Raw genomic sequence first — 13,271 nt, 5'->3', positions numbered from 1 at the left:
ACTGTGTGTGTGTGTGTGTGTGTGTGTGTGTGTGTGTGAGAGAGAGAGAGAGAGAGAGAGAGAGAGAGAGAGAGAGAGGGAGGGAGGGAGGGGAGAATGTGTGTGCATGGGTGCATACGTAGGATAATATTAACCTGTCAAACTATTATTTAAACTTTGATTAAACCTAGTTTGTACATTTCTAGGTTTGCTTTCATAAAGTGGATAATCTACAGATAACTAAAATTATTTAGAATTGTCTATATAACATTTGCAAACATTTTTGAAAATAAACATCAAAAGATACAAAAGATACTACTCTGCACTTCGAATAATTATAAAAATCTTCCTCTTATATTTCATCAGATTAGAGTGGAAAACACATGGTTACTATGCTCTACCTAGGCAAAATCTTGACTCATTGCATGCTTTATATTTTATTTATTTCAGGAGTAAATTATTCCATCTTTATGTGCGCATGTTCATAGATTCTCTTAAGAATAGGAAACATTCATTTTAAAGTACAGAATTCATAGATTCTTCCATAAATTCATGTTTTAGGAATCTAAATAATGAGTCGTGGGAGAATATAATGAACGAGATGCTGTTTTTTGTTGGCCTGAAGGTAGTTAGAAGACTTGGCTGGGGAGAACATCATTCTATAATGAAGCAGGGGTCACTAGTTCAAGCCCCACAGGGGCCAGGCAGCTTCCCCTCTCCTGCTGGCCACTGGCTGCAGATCAAGCCCAACACAGGAACACGGGTGGTCACCTGCAGGTCCTGCTGGGCCAGAAGGAACTGTGCCTCACACACCCTCTCCTGTAGGCGGGGTCACCTGGCTTCCCTGGGCTGTGTCATTTGTATGCTTTCACAGGAAAAGGAAGCAGGAAGGAATCTAAAATCTAAAACGGCAAAAAAAAAAAAAAAAAAAAAAATTGAGGTATAGGGAAATTAAGTAAAACTAAAATCTGGGAAAGCTGGCAAATGTTCTCTCAAAATGAGTCACAGCTTGTCAGCTGTCCAGGAGCTGCTGGCCCCCTCTGAGTCCTTGGAGCCGGGGAGAGGGGGTTGGTACTGCCTGGTGTTTTCCAGAGCATCCTCTTGGGGGCACTCAGGGACAGCGCTTGGCCTCCCTTGTCTCCCCCCCCAGGAATTCTGGCTTCCCTTAACTTGGAGCCCAAAGCACCTGGGCTCCCGGGGCCTCTCCCTCAATCTCCAGGGAGCACCGAAGCCCTGAGCAGAGCCACTGCCGCCGAGGGACTGTGCTGAGCCCACAGCTGTGGCAAGGCTGCGCCCACTCGTGAGTTCTTCCCACCCCCAGGCAGAGGATGGGACTTCGGGGTTGCACAGAAGCAGGATCTGTTGCTGAGGGCCATCGTAGGACCAAGACCCAGTCGGAACTCAGCCAGGCTCCAGAGGCCCCCCCACAGTGCCCCCGACCTCCACCCTTTTTTTAAAAAATTCTCTCTCTCTCTCTCTCTCTCTCTCTCTCACACACACACACACACACACACACACACACACAGCAAAAAAATTCATTTGCTTTTTCTTGGCCACAAATTAGAAACTAATGAAAACCAGATTATCACAGACCTTCCTCTTTGGGTTGAAAAAAATCTGAAACAAGTTTACAGAGGAGCTAGGTTGGGTTGAAAATATTTCTGTTTCCTATACGGACAATGTCCTAGCCATTGTATGTACTAGAATTTCTTTTTTCTAAAACAATTACTCCTCAAATTGTCAGTAATCTTCATCTCATTTTTCTTTATTTGCAGGTTGTTTGCCCGAGAGAGTTAGTGGCGGTCTCGGCGGCGGCTCCTGTCGAACCGCTGTCTTTACTTTCTGTTCCATGGCTAATGGTGTTCCTTTCATCCCTGGACATCTGTCAGTGCTGATGAAGTGAGCTGGCTGGAGAAAGGGCTGGACTTTGCTCACTCCTGGGAAAAACAATCATCTGAGGGAGAAATCAAATGCCTGATGGAAACAGATCAAACGGCACCGAAAAAATAATTGGAGCTGCAGACGCACCCTGGGTTGCAATTTAGGAAGCACTTTGCAGAAGACGTGATGCCAGAAAGTAGCCCGACTTCCAGTGCTTGTGGAATCTTCTGGAAGGAGGTGCAAACCAACTGGCCTCTGTGTCCCTGTCGCTGCTGTGGCACAGCCGTCCTGCAAGGCGAGGCTGAGGGCATGTACCCTGCTAGCCCAGGGGACTCGGGGGGAGTGGGAGCCAGACCTTAATGCTCTCTGTCCTCAGGGGCCGTGGCAGCCAGCAGGGCCGTGAGGGGTGCAGCCATTAGTCCTTCATTTCAGTCCCTGGGTCCGTGGGTCCAAGAACCTCGCCCTCCAGTGAAATGGAGCCTGCATCTGACTTCTTGAAAGTAGCGGGTCCTCACCCCCTGCCCCTCCTCTGTCTCCCCGGGACTTTCCTCCACCTCGGCACTTTCACGCCCCTCCCTTCTGTTGTGGGTGAAACTCTTCACTCAGTCCTGACACAGGGCTGCAGGTTTCTAGGTGATTCTGAGGCCCATGGAGGGAAACAGCAATCTCCTATCTTTGGTGTGAGATTACGGGAGAGGCAATGAACTGCTAGTTCCACTGAACACTTAATGAGCTGATTAGAATTTGGGTGACCCAAATAGCTTGTAAAAATGTTTTTTTTTTTTTTGGATTGGATTAGGTAACATTACATTTATAATGATCTGGAACTTTGACGTGCATAAGCCTATAATGCTGAGGAAACCTATTATGGTTTGGCTGTGAGGTGTCCCTCCAAAACGCTCATGTTAATGCAGAAATATTCAAAGGTGAAATGACGGGCTGTGGGAGCTATAACCTAATCAGTCCAAGCTAGTTTGAAGGGTCTGAGAGGTAACTGTGGGCAGGTGGGATGTGGCTAGAGAAGGGGGTCACTGGAGGTGTACCCTAGAAGGCTGCATCTTCCCTGTGGCCCCTTCCGCCCTTCCCTCTCTCTGTGCTTCCTGACCCCACCGTGAGCTGACATCTGTCCTCCCCTGGACCTTTCTACCATGCTGTGCTGCCTCACCCTGGGCCCAGAGCAACGGAGTCAGTCATGCATGGGCTGAGACCCCTGAAACTGTGAGCCCCGAATAAAATTTTCCTCCTCTAAGTTGTTCTTCTCTGATATCTTGGTCACAGCAACACAAAAGTGGACTAAAACCTTTGGGATGAAGGCTCCTAATGCTAAGAGTCACACCTGAGAGGAGAAGAGCCAGGTCACCAGATTGTGTCCCTGCCTCCCTGCCAAGATCATCGGAACACACCCCCGCCTCACAGCCCTGTTCCCTCACACCCAGCCTCCCTGCACTCTTCTCACCCAAACGCTCCGTCCCCTGTGGCGCTGTACGTCCCCAGCACCGACCAATTTCTACTCCTCCCTTTCCTCGTGTTTCTCTCTGAGTTAAAAGAAACTATCTCCCTTGCAGCATCTGAGACAAGGGCTGCCTTCAGTTTCACCTACACATATTTGTCTCCTGTCTCCTAAGCCCTCAGTCCCCCTGTCTGGAGCCTGTGCTGCCTGGCTGCTCACCTCCCTCTCCTCCCTGCAGCCCCAGGGTCTCGACCCAGCCCCTGGCTCTTGGGAGAGCAGCTCCCAGCTCAGTCTCCACCTGGGCTCCTGTTTCCGTGGCCATTCTGGGGCCTGGGCGCCTCCACCTCTCCTCCTGCTCGTCCAGTCTAACCTTCTCATCTCCTACGACCTTCGCCTTTTCCACTCTATGGCTCCTTCTCAGGCCTTATCATCCTGAGAAACCACACTGCCTCCGAAACCCCAGTTCTAAACATTCTCATTCTAACTACTGTCTCTATCTCTGCAGAACTCTGGCCAGCGGTGGACACTGCTGAACTCTTTGACTTCTTCTAATCAACTGATCCAGCCTTTCTCCCTGGCTACTGCTCTCTTCAAGTTTACCTTCCTTCCTGGTCTGCACAGACTCCATGATCCACCACATAAACAGGACCTGGGACACAGATCTCCAAGGTCCTCTGCATCTGTCACTGGCACAAACCACACTTGGAAACCCTGCCTCCACCTTCCTTGGGCAGATCCCTGGCCCTGAATGCAGATGACAGTAGATTCTCCATCACTAATCACACTTTCTCAACTGCTGATCAGACTTAAAATGGGCACGTGCAGCTACCTCATGATTCATCGCACTTCTCCAGTGGCATGATTCCTCTCTTTTCTTGCCAAATTGCTCACATCCCATCTCTCTCCTGTTTTCATCTGCACAAGCTACTTCACAGTTTGCTCAGGACAGGAGCCATGAATGATATTCTTGTTTATGCAGCAAACATTTACCAACCATCCTGTATGTGTGGAGCCCTCTTTAATGCAGGGTGACACGCAGTGGAGAAGGTGCCTGCGTTCATGGAGCCATTGCGTGGAGGAGCTCATCTGCCCTCGCCCCTCTCACAGCAAAGACAGCTGCCCTCCTCCCGCTGAGCCTCCATCCCTCCGGCAGTGCTGGATGCAAGCCCTGCTCAAAAGCTCTCCCCTTCTTCAGCAATCACATTTCTCTCCTGAGTCACCAAGAAACCCATCTCCGCTGCTCCTGCCAGTGAGCAGAACGAGCTCCAGCCTTTGCAATGTCGGAAGAACCCTCCTCCCACGGCCACATTTCCCCACTCCTCTTCCTACCAAAACTTCAGAAGGAGTCGACTCCCCTCTGTCCACGCTTCATCCCATAAGAATCTGCCTCCATCTCCAAGGACTCCTCCAGAGTCGCCATGATCTGTCTGTCTTCACAGGCAAAGGGCACTGTACTGACCTCGTCCTTCCAACTTCTCCACACCAAAGCCACGCCTTCCTTCCGGCAGGGCTTCCTCTCCTGCTTCTTCAACACCTCACAGCTCCGGGTCTTCCCTTCCTTGCTGGGTGCCCATGCTGGCTGCCACCCTCCTGCTCAGCTCCCAAAGGCTGGTGGCTCCTCAGGGGATGTGCATCATGGTTCCTTCCTTCTTATGTTCTCTGTCAGTCTTGTGGATTTGTACCACCCCCATGCTGGGGACTGCATGTCTCTCTCCACCTCTGACCTCTGTCCTCCACCCCCCCCCACCCCCACCCCCGTGCTCCAACTCACCAACTTAGCTCAATGCTTCAGACACATCAGACACACTCAGAAGTGGACCCTGTGTTCCCTGCCTCTGTTCTCCCCTTTCTACCATTTCACCCGTCTCAGTAAAGCAGAACTTTCGTTTCCCTGACCCACTGCCAATCAGTGACCAAATCCTTTAATTTTACCCTGAGTGGTCACTTCTGGCTGTCCCCCTTCCAGCCTTTTAGTGCACATCATCTCCACGTTGCAGGGAGACTGGTGTTCTTTAAAAGGTAATTTCTGTAACATCAGTCTCCTGCTTAAACCTCCAAGGACTTCACCTTAGGATAAAACCAAAGGTGCTGACCATGGCCTCTGTGCTGTTTTCTAAGCACACTGGTTGTGTTCAGTGGCATAGACCAAGCTCCCCTTCGACATGGGCTTTGTTCTTTGTTCTCTTCTCTCCTCCTGTTACCTGAGATTGCTCAATAGTTGGTATCTCCTGGATCTTTGGCCTCAGGGTTTCTTGACTCCTTATCCAAAGCAGGGGACATCTCAGCCACGCATGTTTCCATATTAGCTCTATCATGATTAGTCCTTGTGGTTTCCTGTTTACTATTTAGACCAACAACAGTACAAACAGGTACTCAGCACATTTGTTGGATGAATGAAGATCATTTTCTTAAAATGGTCAGGGAGGTCAGGGTGAAGGGTGGCCCCTCTGAAAGCGCACCGAACCTCATGGCCTTCCCGGACTCACGTGCGTGCTGAGGCTCACCCAGGACTTTGGGGTGGCTTTACTTATCTGTGATGTGTTCATAACTTTGCCAAATAGTTTGGAGAAAGAGGTGAAGATGCGTTATGAATGTGAATTGTCAACACAAAGAATCTTCTCAGAGACAGGGATAAGAAGCTAAAATAAATATCTCATTTTAAATTCCATAGATTTTAAATTTTATTTGATAAGTTAAAAGTTTATAATATTTAATGATTTATCTTTAATCCAACGTCAAAAAATCAAATCAGTCTTGATCAAAATCAAGATCAATAAAAATGGAAAATAATTACATATAAAGAAATCAGGTAGCTGGCATTTGCCTCTACCATCTAGCAATGAATTCTGTGATTAACCAGTATCTGTGTGGTTTTTATAAATCCATTTTCTACATGAACATTACACTAACTTTGATATCTATTTTGTTGCTAGTACTTCAATGTATTGGTGGGGGGCAAACAGTATTTAAAATCAGAAATATTTTAGTGGAGCACAATATTCACGGCTTACCTTGCAGCCCTATTTACTTATAATAATTCTGAGAGATAGTTGAACAGTGCTCTTCTTTTTATGCAAAAGGAAAAGCCACATGATTGAGACAAAAATGAATTGTCAAGGACATTTTTTTTACAACTTACATTAATATAAAAATGTAATATAGCTGCCTCTAGAGCTCAGTGAGAGCCTGGGTTTTGCCAGTGAGCTGCCCACGCCCACAGCAGGAGAGGGGTGCTGGAGCCTTCTGCTTCCTCTCCAGAGCCTCACACGGCCATCTGCCTGGAGGCCTCTGGGTCTTGCAATGCATCATCAGGATATAAATATCCTGCCATGTCCTGTTTTATATCAGCCACCAATGGAGTCCCTGACACTTGTGCCAACTCTCCAGGATGACCCCACACCCACATATGCCTCTGTGCATCACTTCCCCGCCCCCCATTTTTCATTTGTCCTCATCCTGATCCCCTGGTCCCATGTTGGGGGAACTCATGGGCAGCCAGCAGTGACCGCCCTATGACTGCCATCGACCTCCTCCTGGTTGTCCTTACATTCTTTGCTAACTGAAACTCACCAGCACCTGAGGACACGGCCCCCCCTGCAGTCCTGGGAAGTCTTGCTGTTGTACTCTATGCCACTAAGCTCTTCTCAGCAATTTACCAAGTAGGACGTCTTTCTTCAGTACCTTCTAGACACCTCTACCTTTCAGATTCAAGCCATCAGGCCACGCGCACTCTAACTCTCCTTTTGCAGTCAGCTGCTGATACCCCCAACTGTCCCCCGCACCTTCAGTTCTTGGCTCACCATAACTCCACGTTTGCTCCACTGAGGGTTCTGAGTGAGCTCAGTGTCTGCATGGGTGATTCCTCCAGCACCCTGGTTTCTCAAGTTCATGACCTCTACTCCAGTCATGATGTCCTTCATCCTAGCTAAGGTCCAATATCCCTTGACCTGGTCATTGCTGACCGTGGCCCTCCTTACATCCCCTTAATTTCAAGTTTCACATTTTCTGGCTAGTACCTATTTTTTCAACTAGTCTCTTCTAATACCAAACTCCAAATTCCCTGAACCCACTGGGATCTGTAACTGATTGCGCCCCCCCCCCATTCTTTCTCAAGGCTCTCCCTGCCCAGCTGAAATCTCATGGGCCATCATTATAATCACTCCCTGGGGTCCACCCTCCCCCTTGTGCACTCTTACTTTGCTATACTTGGATGGCAGAACCCCGATGCTGGTTAAATCTGCACCCACCGCGGTTGAACGTGACAGCAAAACATCAGGCTATTGATCTTCCTCCAGATCCATCCATCTCCCAAATTTATTCAGTACCGTCCTCCCCAATGCACCTTGACTGCCCTTTCCTCCCTCTGTAAACCTTTTCCCTGTCCTCACTCTCAGCTGATGGCCTAGCTCGCTGTTTCGCAGAGAAAAGAGAAACCCGGCCCAGGTCTGTGGAGGACCCACTCCAGCTCCCACGCCTTGCCTCCTGTGGCACACGCTGCCTTCCTGCTGCTGCCAGGGGCGAGGCCTGCCCTCTCCTCTGAGGCCAGGCCTGTGGCCCGGAGGAGACATTGCTTCTCTTTTGCGTCTGCAATCTCTCTGTTCCTCTACCAAATCAACCTTCAGTACATAACATGCTGTAATTGTCCCATTAAGAAGTCAGTTTGGCGGCTGTGAGGTTTAGCTCAGTGGTAGAGCGCTCACCTAGCATGCGGGAGGCCCAGGGTTTGATTCCCAGTATTTAAAAAGAAAAAAGTAAATTTCCTTGATCCCACATCCCACCCACAGCTCCCTCATGCCTTTACAGCTAAATTCTTAAAAAAGAAAAAAGTAGTGGTCTGCCTTTGCTGCCTCCTGTTCCTCTTCTCCCCGGCACATGAGCCTATTCCAGGGAGGATTCGCCCTTGCCAGCCTGCCAACGGCAAGCCCACGATGCCCAGTGGTCAAGGCCACCAGTGACCTCCACTTGCAAATTCCAGGCCTCCTTCTCAGGCTGGTCCCACCGGATGAGCATGGGGCACAACTGCCTCTCCTCCTGGAGGCTCTAGCCTCCTGGCTGCAAGTTGTCCTCAGTATCCATGAAGGATTGATTCCAGGACTCCAGGGCAGGGTTTAAACTCAGGGGTGCTTAAACACTGAGGATCATCCCCAGCCATTTATGTTTTATTTCAAGACAGGGCCTCGCTAAATTGCTGAGGCTGGCTTTGAACTTGCAATCCTCCTGCCTCAGCCTCCTGAGTCTCTGGGATTTTAGGTGTGCCCCCTGCATCTAGCTCATTTTATTTTTGATTGCTATTTCTTTTTCCCCAAATATTTTCAATCTGTGGTTGGTTGACTCTGCAGACGTGGAAGCTATGGCCATGTATAATCAATTTTTTTAAGTAGTAAAATGCATACTCATGTGTACATACACATCCACTTAGCACCCTAAAGTATTTTCTTAGTGCATCTATTTTAAAACCAGTGTTCCTTACTAAGCACAACAGAACACTGAAATAATCTGTTCCTTTAAGGGGCCATCCTCTGTAGGTCACATGCACACACCCACACAGGAAGGGACTGCTGTAAAACACTGTTAACGCACACAAAGGATGGAGATCTGGTGAAAGGAACTTGCACGTGCACCCAGACATCACATCGGAAATGTCTGTGACTATTGATTCCTTAGGCATAATTCATCTCCGCATTTATTTGTTTGCTCATCTGCCACTATGCAGAGCCTGCTCAAGGCTCAAGTCTTGAGATGAAATGCTCTGGCAGATAGCAGATGTACCAATTAATAACCTGTCAGGTCTGATGGATAGAAGAGGAGAGAAGCACCCCCGCACATCTCCAGCATGGCTTCCTCCCCCGTTCAGGGCGCCCTGGGTCAGGAGACACACTCGGCCTCCCTGGAGGGAGCCCGAACTGTCTCATTAGCGTCTATCTTTCGTGACACAAGGATGCAGCTTTGGAGAGGGTAACTCACCTGCTCTTCTCCAAGAATCCTGAAGTGATGGAGCTCTTTAATCAAGGAGTTGAGACAGCCAGCTGTTGGGAAGAAGAATTAATCACAAAAATGTCATTTGCATTCCGTGCACTAGAATGTTCTTCCACACAGTTATGACAGTCGACAACCGGTGCTGATGTTTGGGAGGGTGCAAGTGTGTCCCTGGGAACACCTGTCTAACCAGCCACAGAGAGGCAGATCTTCAAAGGAGCTGTGGCTCCAGCCCGGGTGTAGCTCTGACTCTTAGGGACAGGCTGCGTGAGGCTCTGGCACTGCCTGACTCTTCTCTCCTCTCCATGTGACCTGCACAGTGTGGGACCTGGGGATATCATGCCATTTCTGGTCCTTGAAACATGCCCAATGTGTCACTTGTTCCTCATGCAGAATCAGGATTTGTGGGGCCAGAGTAACTGCAGGTTTTCACTTATTGATCTTACTGGGTTTCCTCACCCTTAGGGCCAGGGTCCTGCTCACTGAGTTGAGAAGCTGGACATGCTGGCTTGGCAGGATTCGCTGAGCCTGTGACCTCACCTGGGTCTCACAAGAGGCCATGTCAAGACCCGTGGGATCCTGCACTTGAGTCTGGGAAGGTCCTTCTGGAAGGACTTGGGGAGAGCCCTGTGGCCGCCTGTTGCCTGTCACTCTCGAGCTCTGCCAGTCCAGCCCCGCCTCTCCAGGCCTTCCCCGTGTCCTTTCCTCAGTTGTAAAGTGAAGTAGCAATCTAAATCAATCACACATAAACGCTCACATTCACAGATGCATAAGTTTGTAAATGCTTGATATCAAGGAGAATGTGCTCCATCTGTCTTTTTAATAGAATTATCCCTCAGTGTTAGGTCACCTTTATACTTCGAACTCCAGAAACAAAATCGACATAAAACCCCGCTTCTCTGAGAGGAGACTTGTGCACTGCATGATCTGCTGAACGCTCTGTCAAGGACCTCGGACTGTAGGCAGGACACGTCGGAGAACTCCCCGAGTGCTCACTTCATTCACTGTGATGTAAGATTGGGTGCAGGGACGGAGGTGTTTGGGCGAGGACAGGCTAAGGAATGACCAACAGGTCTCTACGTGGATGGAGATGTCCTTTGCAAGATGGCCTGACTTGTGCCTTGTTCTGGGAGGTAGGATTTAAACCAACAGGGAAGTGGAGAGTGCCTGGCGGGGACAGGAGTGTTCAGACAGGCTCACAGCACTGTGTGGGTTACTTCAAAGAGGACTGTGGCTGCTGTGACTATTAATGTCACGTGTACACTTGGTTGGATAGTCTGGGATCCCAGATTGCTGGTAAAACGTTATTACTTGGTGTGTCTCTGAGGGTGTTTCTGGAAGATATTAACTGGCACTTGGACTGGTGGACTGAACACAGAGGATGACCCCCACTGGGGAGGGTGGGCGCTAAGGCCCGAGCAGCAGGAAGACAGGGAGGGTGAGTGGTCCTGGTCCCTCTTCCCCTGCCTCAAACTTTAGAGCACCTGGCTCTCAGGTGCTGATTCTGGGACTTTCACTAGCCAGAGCCCTGTACCTGCACCCCTGGCTCTCGGGCCTTCACACTTAGACTGAATTACAACACCCTTCCTGGTTTTCAGCTCCATGTGAGACACAGAGTGACGCTTCTTGGCTTCCATGTCACGGATGCTAATTATCTTAATAAATCTTTTCCTGTGCATGTCTCTCTCTCTATATCCCATTGGCTCTGGATGACCCCAAATACCGGGTTAGTTTTGATTTTGTAATTTTATAGTCACGAAAGATACCATAAATGGAACATCGTTTTAGCCTTTGAGATTATATAGTATTTAACACTACGGAAAGTGGCTCATAAATGTTCATGGAGGTAGTGCAAAACATTTCCTATTTAAAAAAAAATAAATGAAAATCCCGAGGCAAATATTTTGGTGGGGAAAACATAATGAATTAGTTGCCACAGGCGCGTCTGGTACTGTAGAGGTGGAGACTGGATCCTTAAAGAGAGAGACTGTCCTAGAGCCAAGTGTCTCCAGCCACGGCCACAAATGCTTGAGGGTGGAGGTCTGTTGGGGCCGTTGCGCACTGTGGGCTTGTTTTTCTGATGCTCATCTGAACAGCTAGTAAACCCACATCCTGGCTCGTCCGACTGGCTACAGTTTGACCAAGAGCTGCTATGCAAAGTCAGCCCTTACGTCAGTTCTGTACTTTAAACCTTTTTGGGAGCAAGTAGCCATTGCTGAGTTTTCTGAAATGAACCAGAAAGAACAGGGGCACAGAGTGGGCAAAGGAGGCATGGCCAGCAGGGGGCGGTGTGGCCTTCTAGGCTGAGGGCATGAGGTGCAGGAAGAAGCAGTGGACGCCAGAGACCTCTCCCCAGGGTGGTGGGCAGGGGTGGAGGGCCTGTGCCAACCAGTCAGGGCCCTGTCAGGTGTCAGCAAAATGACAGCACCTGCTGTATTAATATCATGCTTTGGTTTTGTACTTTCATTTATATTTAATTTATTTGGGCCTTGGTTACATAAGCATGAAGTCTTTAATCTCAGTTTATATCTAGGTATATTTAATAAATGATCTTAAAAATAAGTTTATGCAACCTAGAAATTTTGGAGGATTTTTTTTTTTTTAACATCACTTGAACTTGAGAAACATGGTTTTGACTTGTTTTTATTTTAGGTAAAATAAGCAACAGAATTTGAAATGAGCTTCAGGATCTATATTCTGGCATGCTCCTAAGGTACAAGTGAAGGGATTGATGTCAACGAAGGCGCAATGTAAACATCTTTAACGGGAGACTACATAATGACCTGGGACACCTGGTAGGGCAATAACGCACACTAAGTGAGGATAGGCAGGCAGGAAGCTAGAGGGGAGAGAGGCCGGTGGAGACGTGGAGGGAGACGGAGGCATCTGCCTACCTCTCCTCCCTGGAACACCAGCGTGGGAAACAGACAGGTGCAAACCTAGTGTAAAGAAGGAGCCTAAAAATAACAAACAGGAATGCAAGACACGGGCACAGAGTGTGTCAGCGTCGGGAGTGTGGAAGCTGTCAGACTGAAATGGAGCCACTTGTGTCAAGCCTAACAAATAAGAATCGATAAACCATGCGGGAAGCTCGAGGAGGAGCTTGTGCATTATGCTGGTAAAGAGAGCTATTCCCAAAGACTCCGCCAGAACCGCAGCCTTGCTCGAACAATATTTCTGCAAGGACATCTATCCAATAAAGTCTCTTCAACCTTGGTCCTTGTGACCAAGGATTGCTGCTTCTAAATTTCTTATGCCACCCTGTCTGGTTCGCCTTTAAATCTTCCCTTCACCTCTGTCTCTTCGAATATGCCTGTAATTTGCCATGGCACATGAGTTCCCACCGTGGCATTCTGCTCTTCCCAAATAAACTTTGCAACCTTTGGAGAAACTTTGTTACTTAGGTTGATGAGAGAAAGGGAAAAGCTAGCAGAAGGGGTGGAAGAAGGTGCAGAGGTCCTGGCAGATAGAGACTAAATGACAGGTGTTGACAGCTAAATAGGTATGCTTTCTTTTTCCCAGTTTCCACACACACACACACACACACACACACACACACACACACACACACACCACAGTCAACTGTCTTTTGAAGCCACAGAGCCACAGCTGCCCACTTTGGTCACATCATCTGCCCACACTGTCCGGTTCTCCACCTGCAGGCCCCAGTGTTCAGCCTCTCCTCCAGAGAGCAGTCTCCAGGATGCTGTTAAATGTGGGTATCACCCTCACTAGGAGTGATAGCTGAAGTACTTGCAGTGGCCTCCGAGGTGCTCTGCTCCCCTTCCCTCTTCCTTGCTTCCTGCCCTGTGGTCGCACTGGCCTGCTACAGCCAGTGCAAAGGCCAGAGCCTGCAGCCATCCTGGGCCATCAGGAAAGCTTGGCCCTGATGTCTGCATGGAGGGCTCCCCACCTCCAGCTCCTCGGCGAGGCCTTGCAGATGCCCTGGTTGAAATTGCAGCCTCCCCCACCGCTGGACACTGCT

The 13,271-nt window shown here is 49.0% G+C and overlaps 1 protein-coding gene and 1 long non-coding RNA gene across 8 annotated transcripts in view; one reads left to right on the top strand and one right to left on the bottom strand.

The window, feature by feature from the left end:
- The window catches only part of Prkn (parkin RBR E3 ubiquitin protein ligase), a 1,173,661-nt gene that overhangs the window by 182,794 nt on the left and 977,596 nt on the right, over positions 1–13,271 (bottom strand). For 3 of the 7 annotated variants that reach the window (XM_048805864.1, XM_048805870.1, XM_048805862.1), the window contains one exon: positions 9,275–9,336. The exons of 2 other annotated variants lie outside the window; for them this stretch is intronic. In XM_048805864.1, coding sequence (XP_048661821.1) covers positions 9,275–9,336 — 62 coding nt within the window. Of the gene's footprint in view, positions 1–747; positions 882–9,274; positions 9,337–13,271 lie in introns of those variants that run through there. 2 more of the 7 variants (XM_048805866.1, XM_048805871.1) reach the window with 2 other exon arrangements.
- Positions 931–3,109, top strand: LOC125617614. The gene is made up of 2 exons (XR_007348674.1): positions 931–1,279; positions 1,755–3,109. It is a non-coding gene; the product is annotated as an uncharacterized LOC125617614 (long non-coding RNA).

The sequence above is a fragment of the Marmota marmota genome, unplaced genomic scaffold (genome assembly GCF_001458135.2).
Source record: "Marmota marmota marmota unplaced genomic scaffold, marMar, whole genome shotgun sequence".
Classification (NCBI taxonomy): domain Eukaryota; kingdom Metazoa; phylum Chordata; class Mammalia; order Rodentia; family Sciuridae; genus Marmota; species Marmota marmota.
The sequence above is the reverse complement of the archived record's forward strand: the minus strand, read 5'-3'. Positions and strand labels throughout refer to the sequence as shown.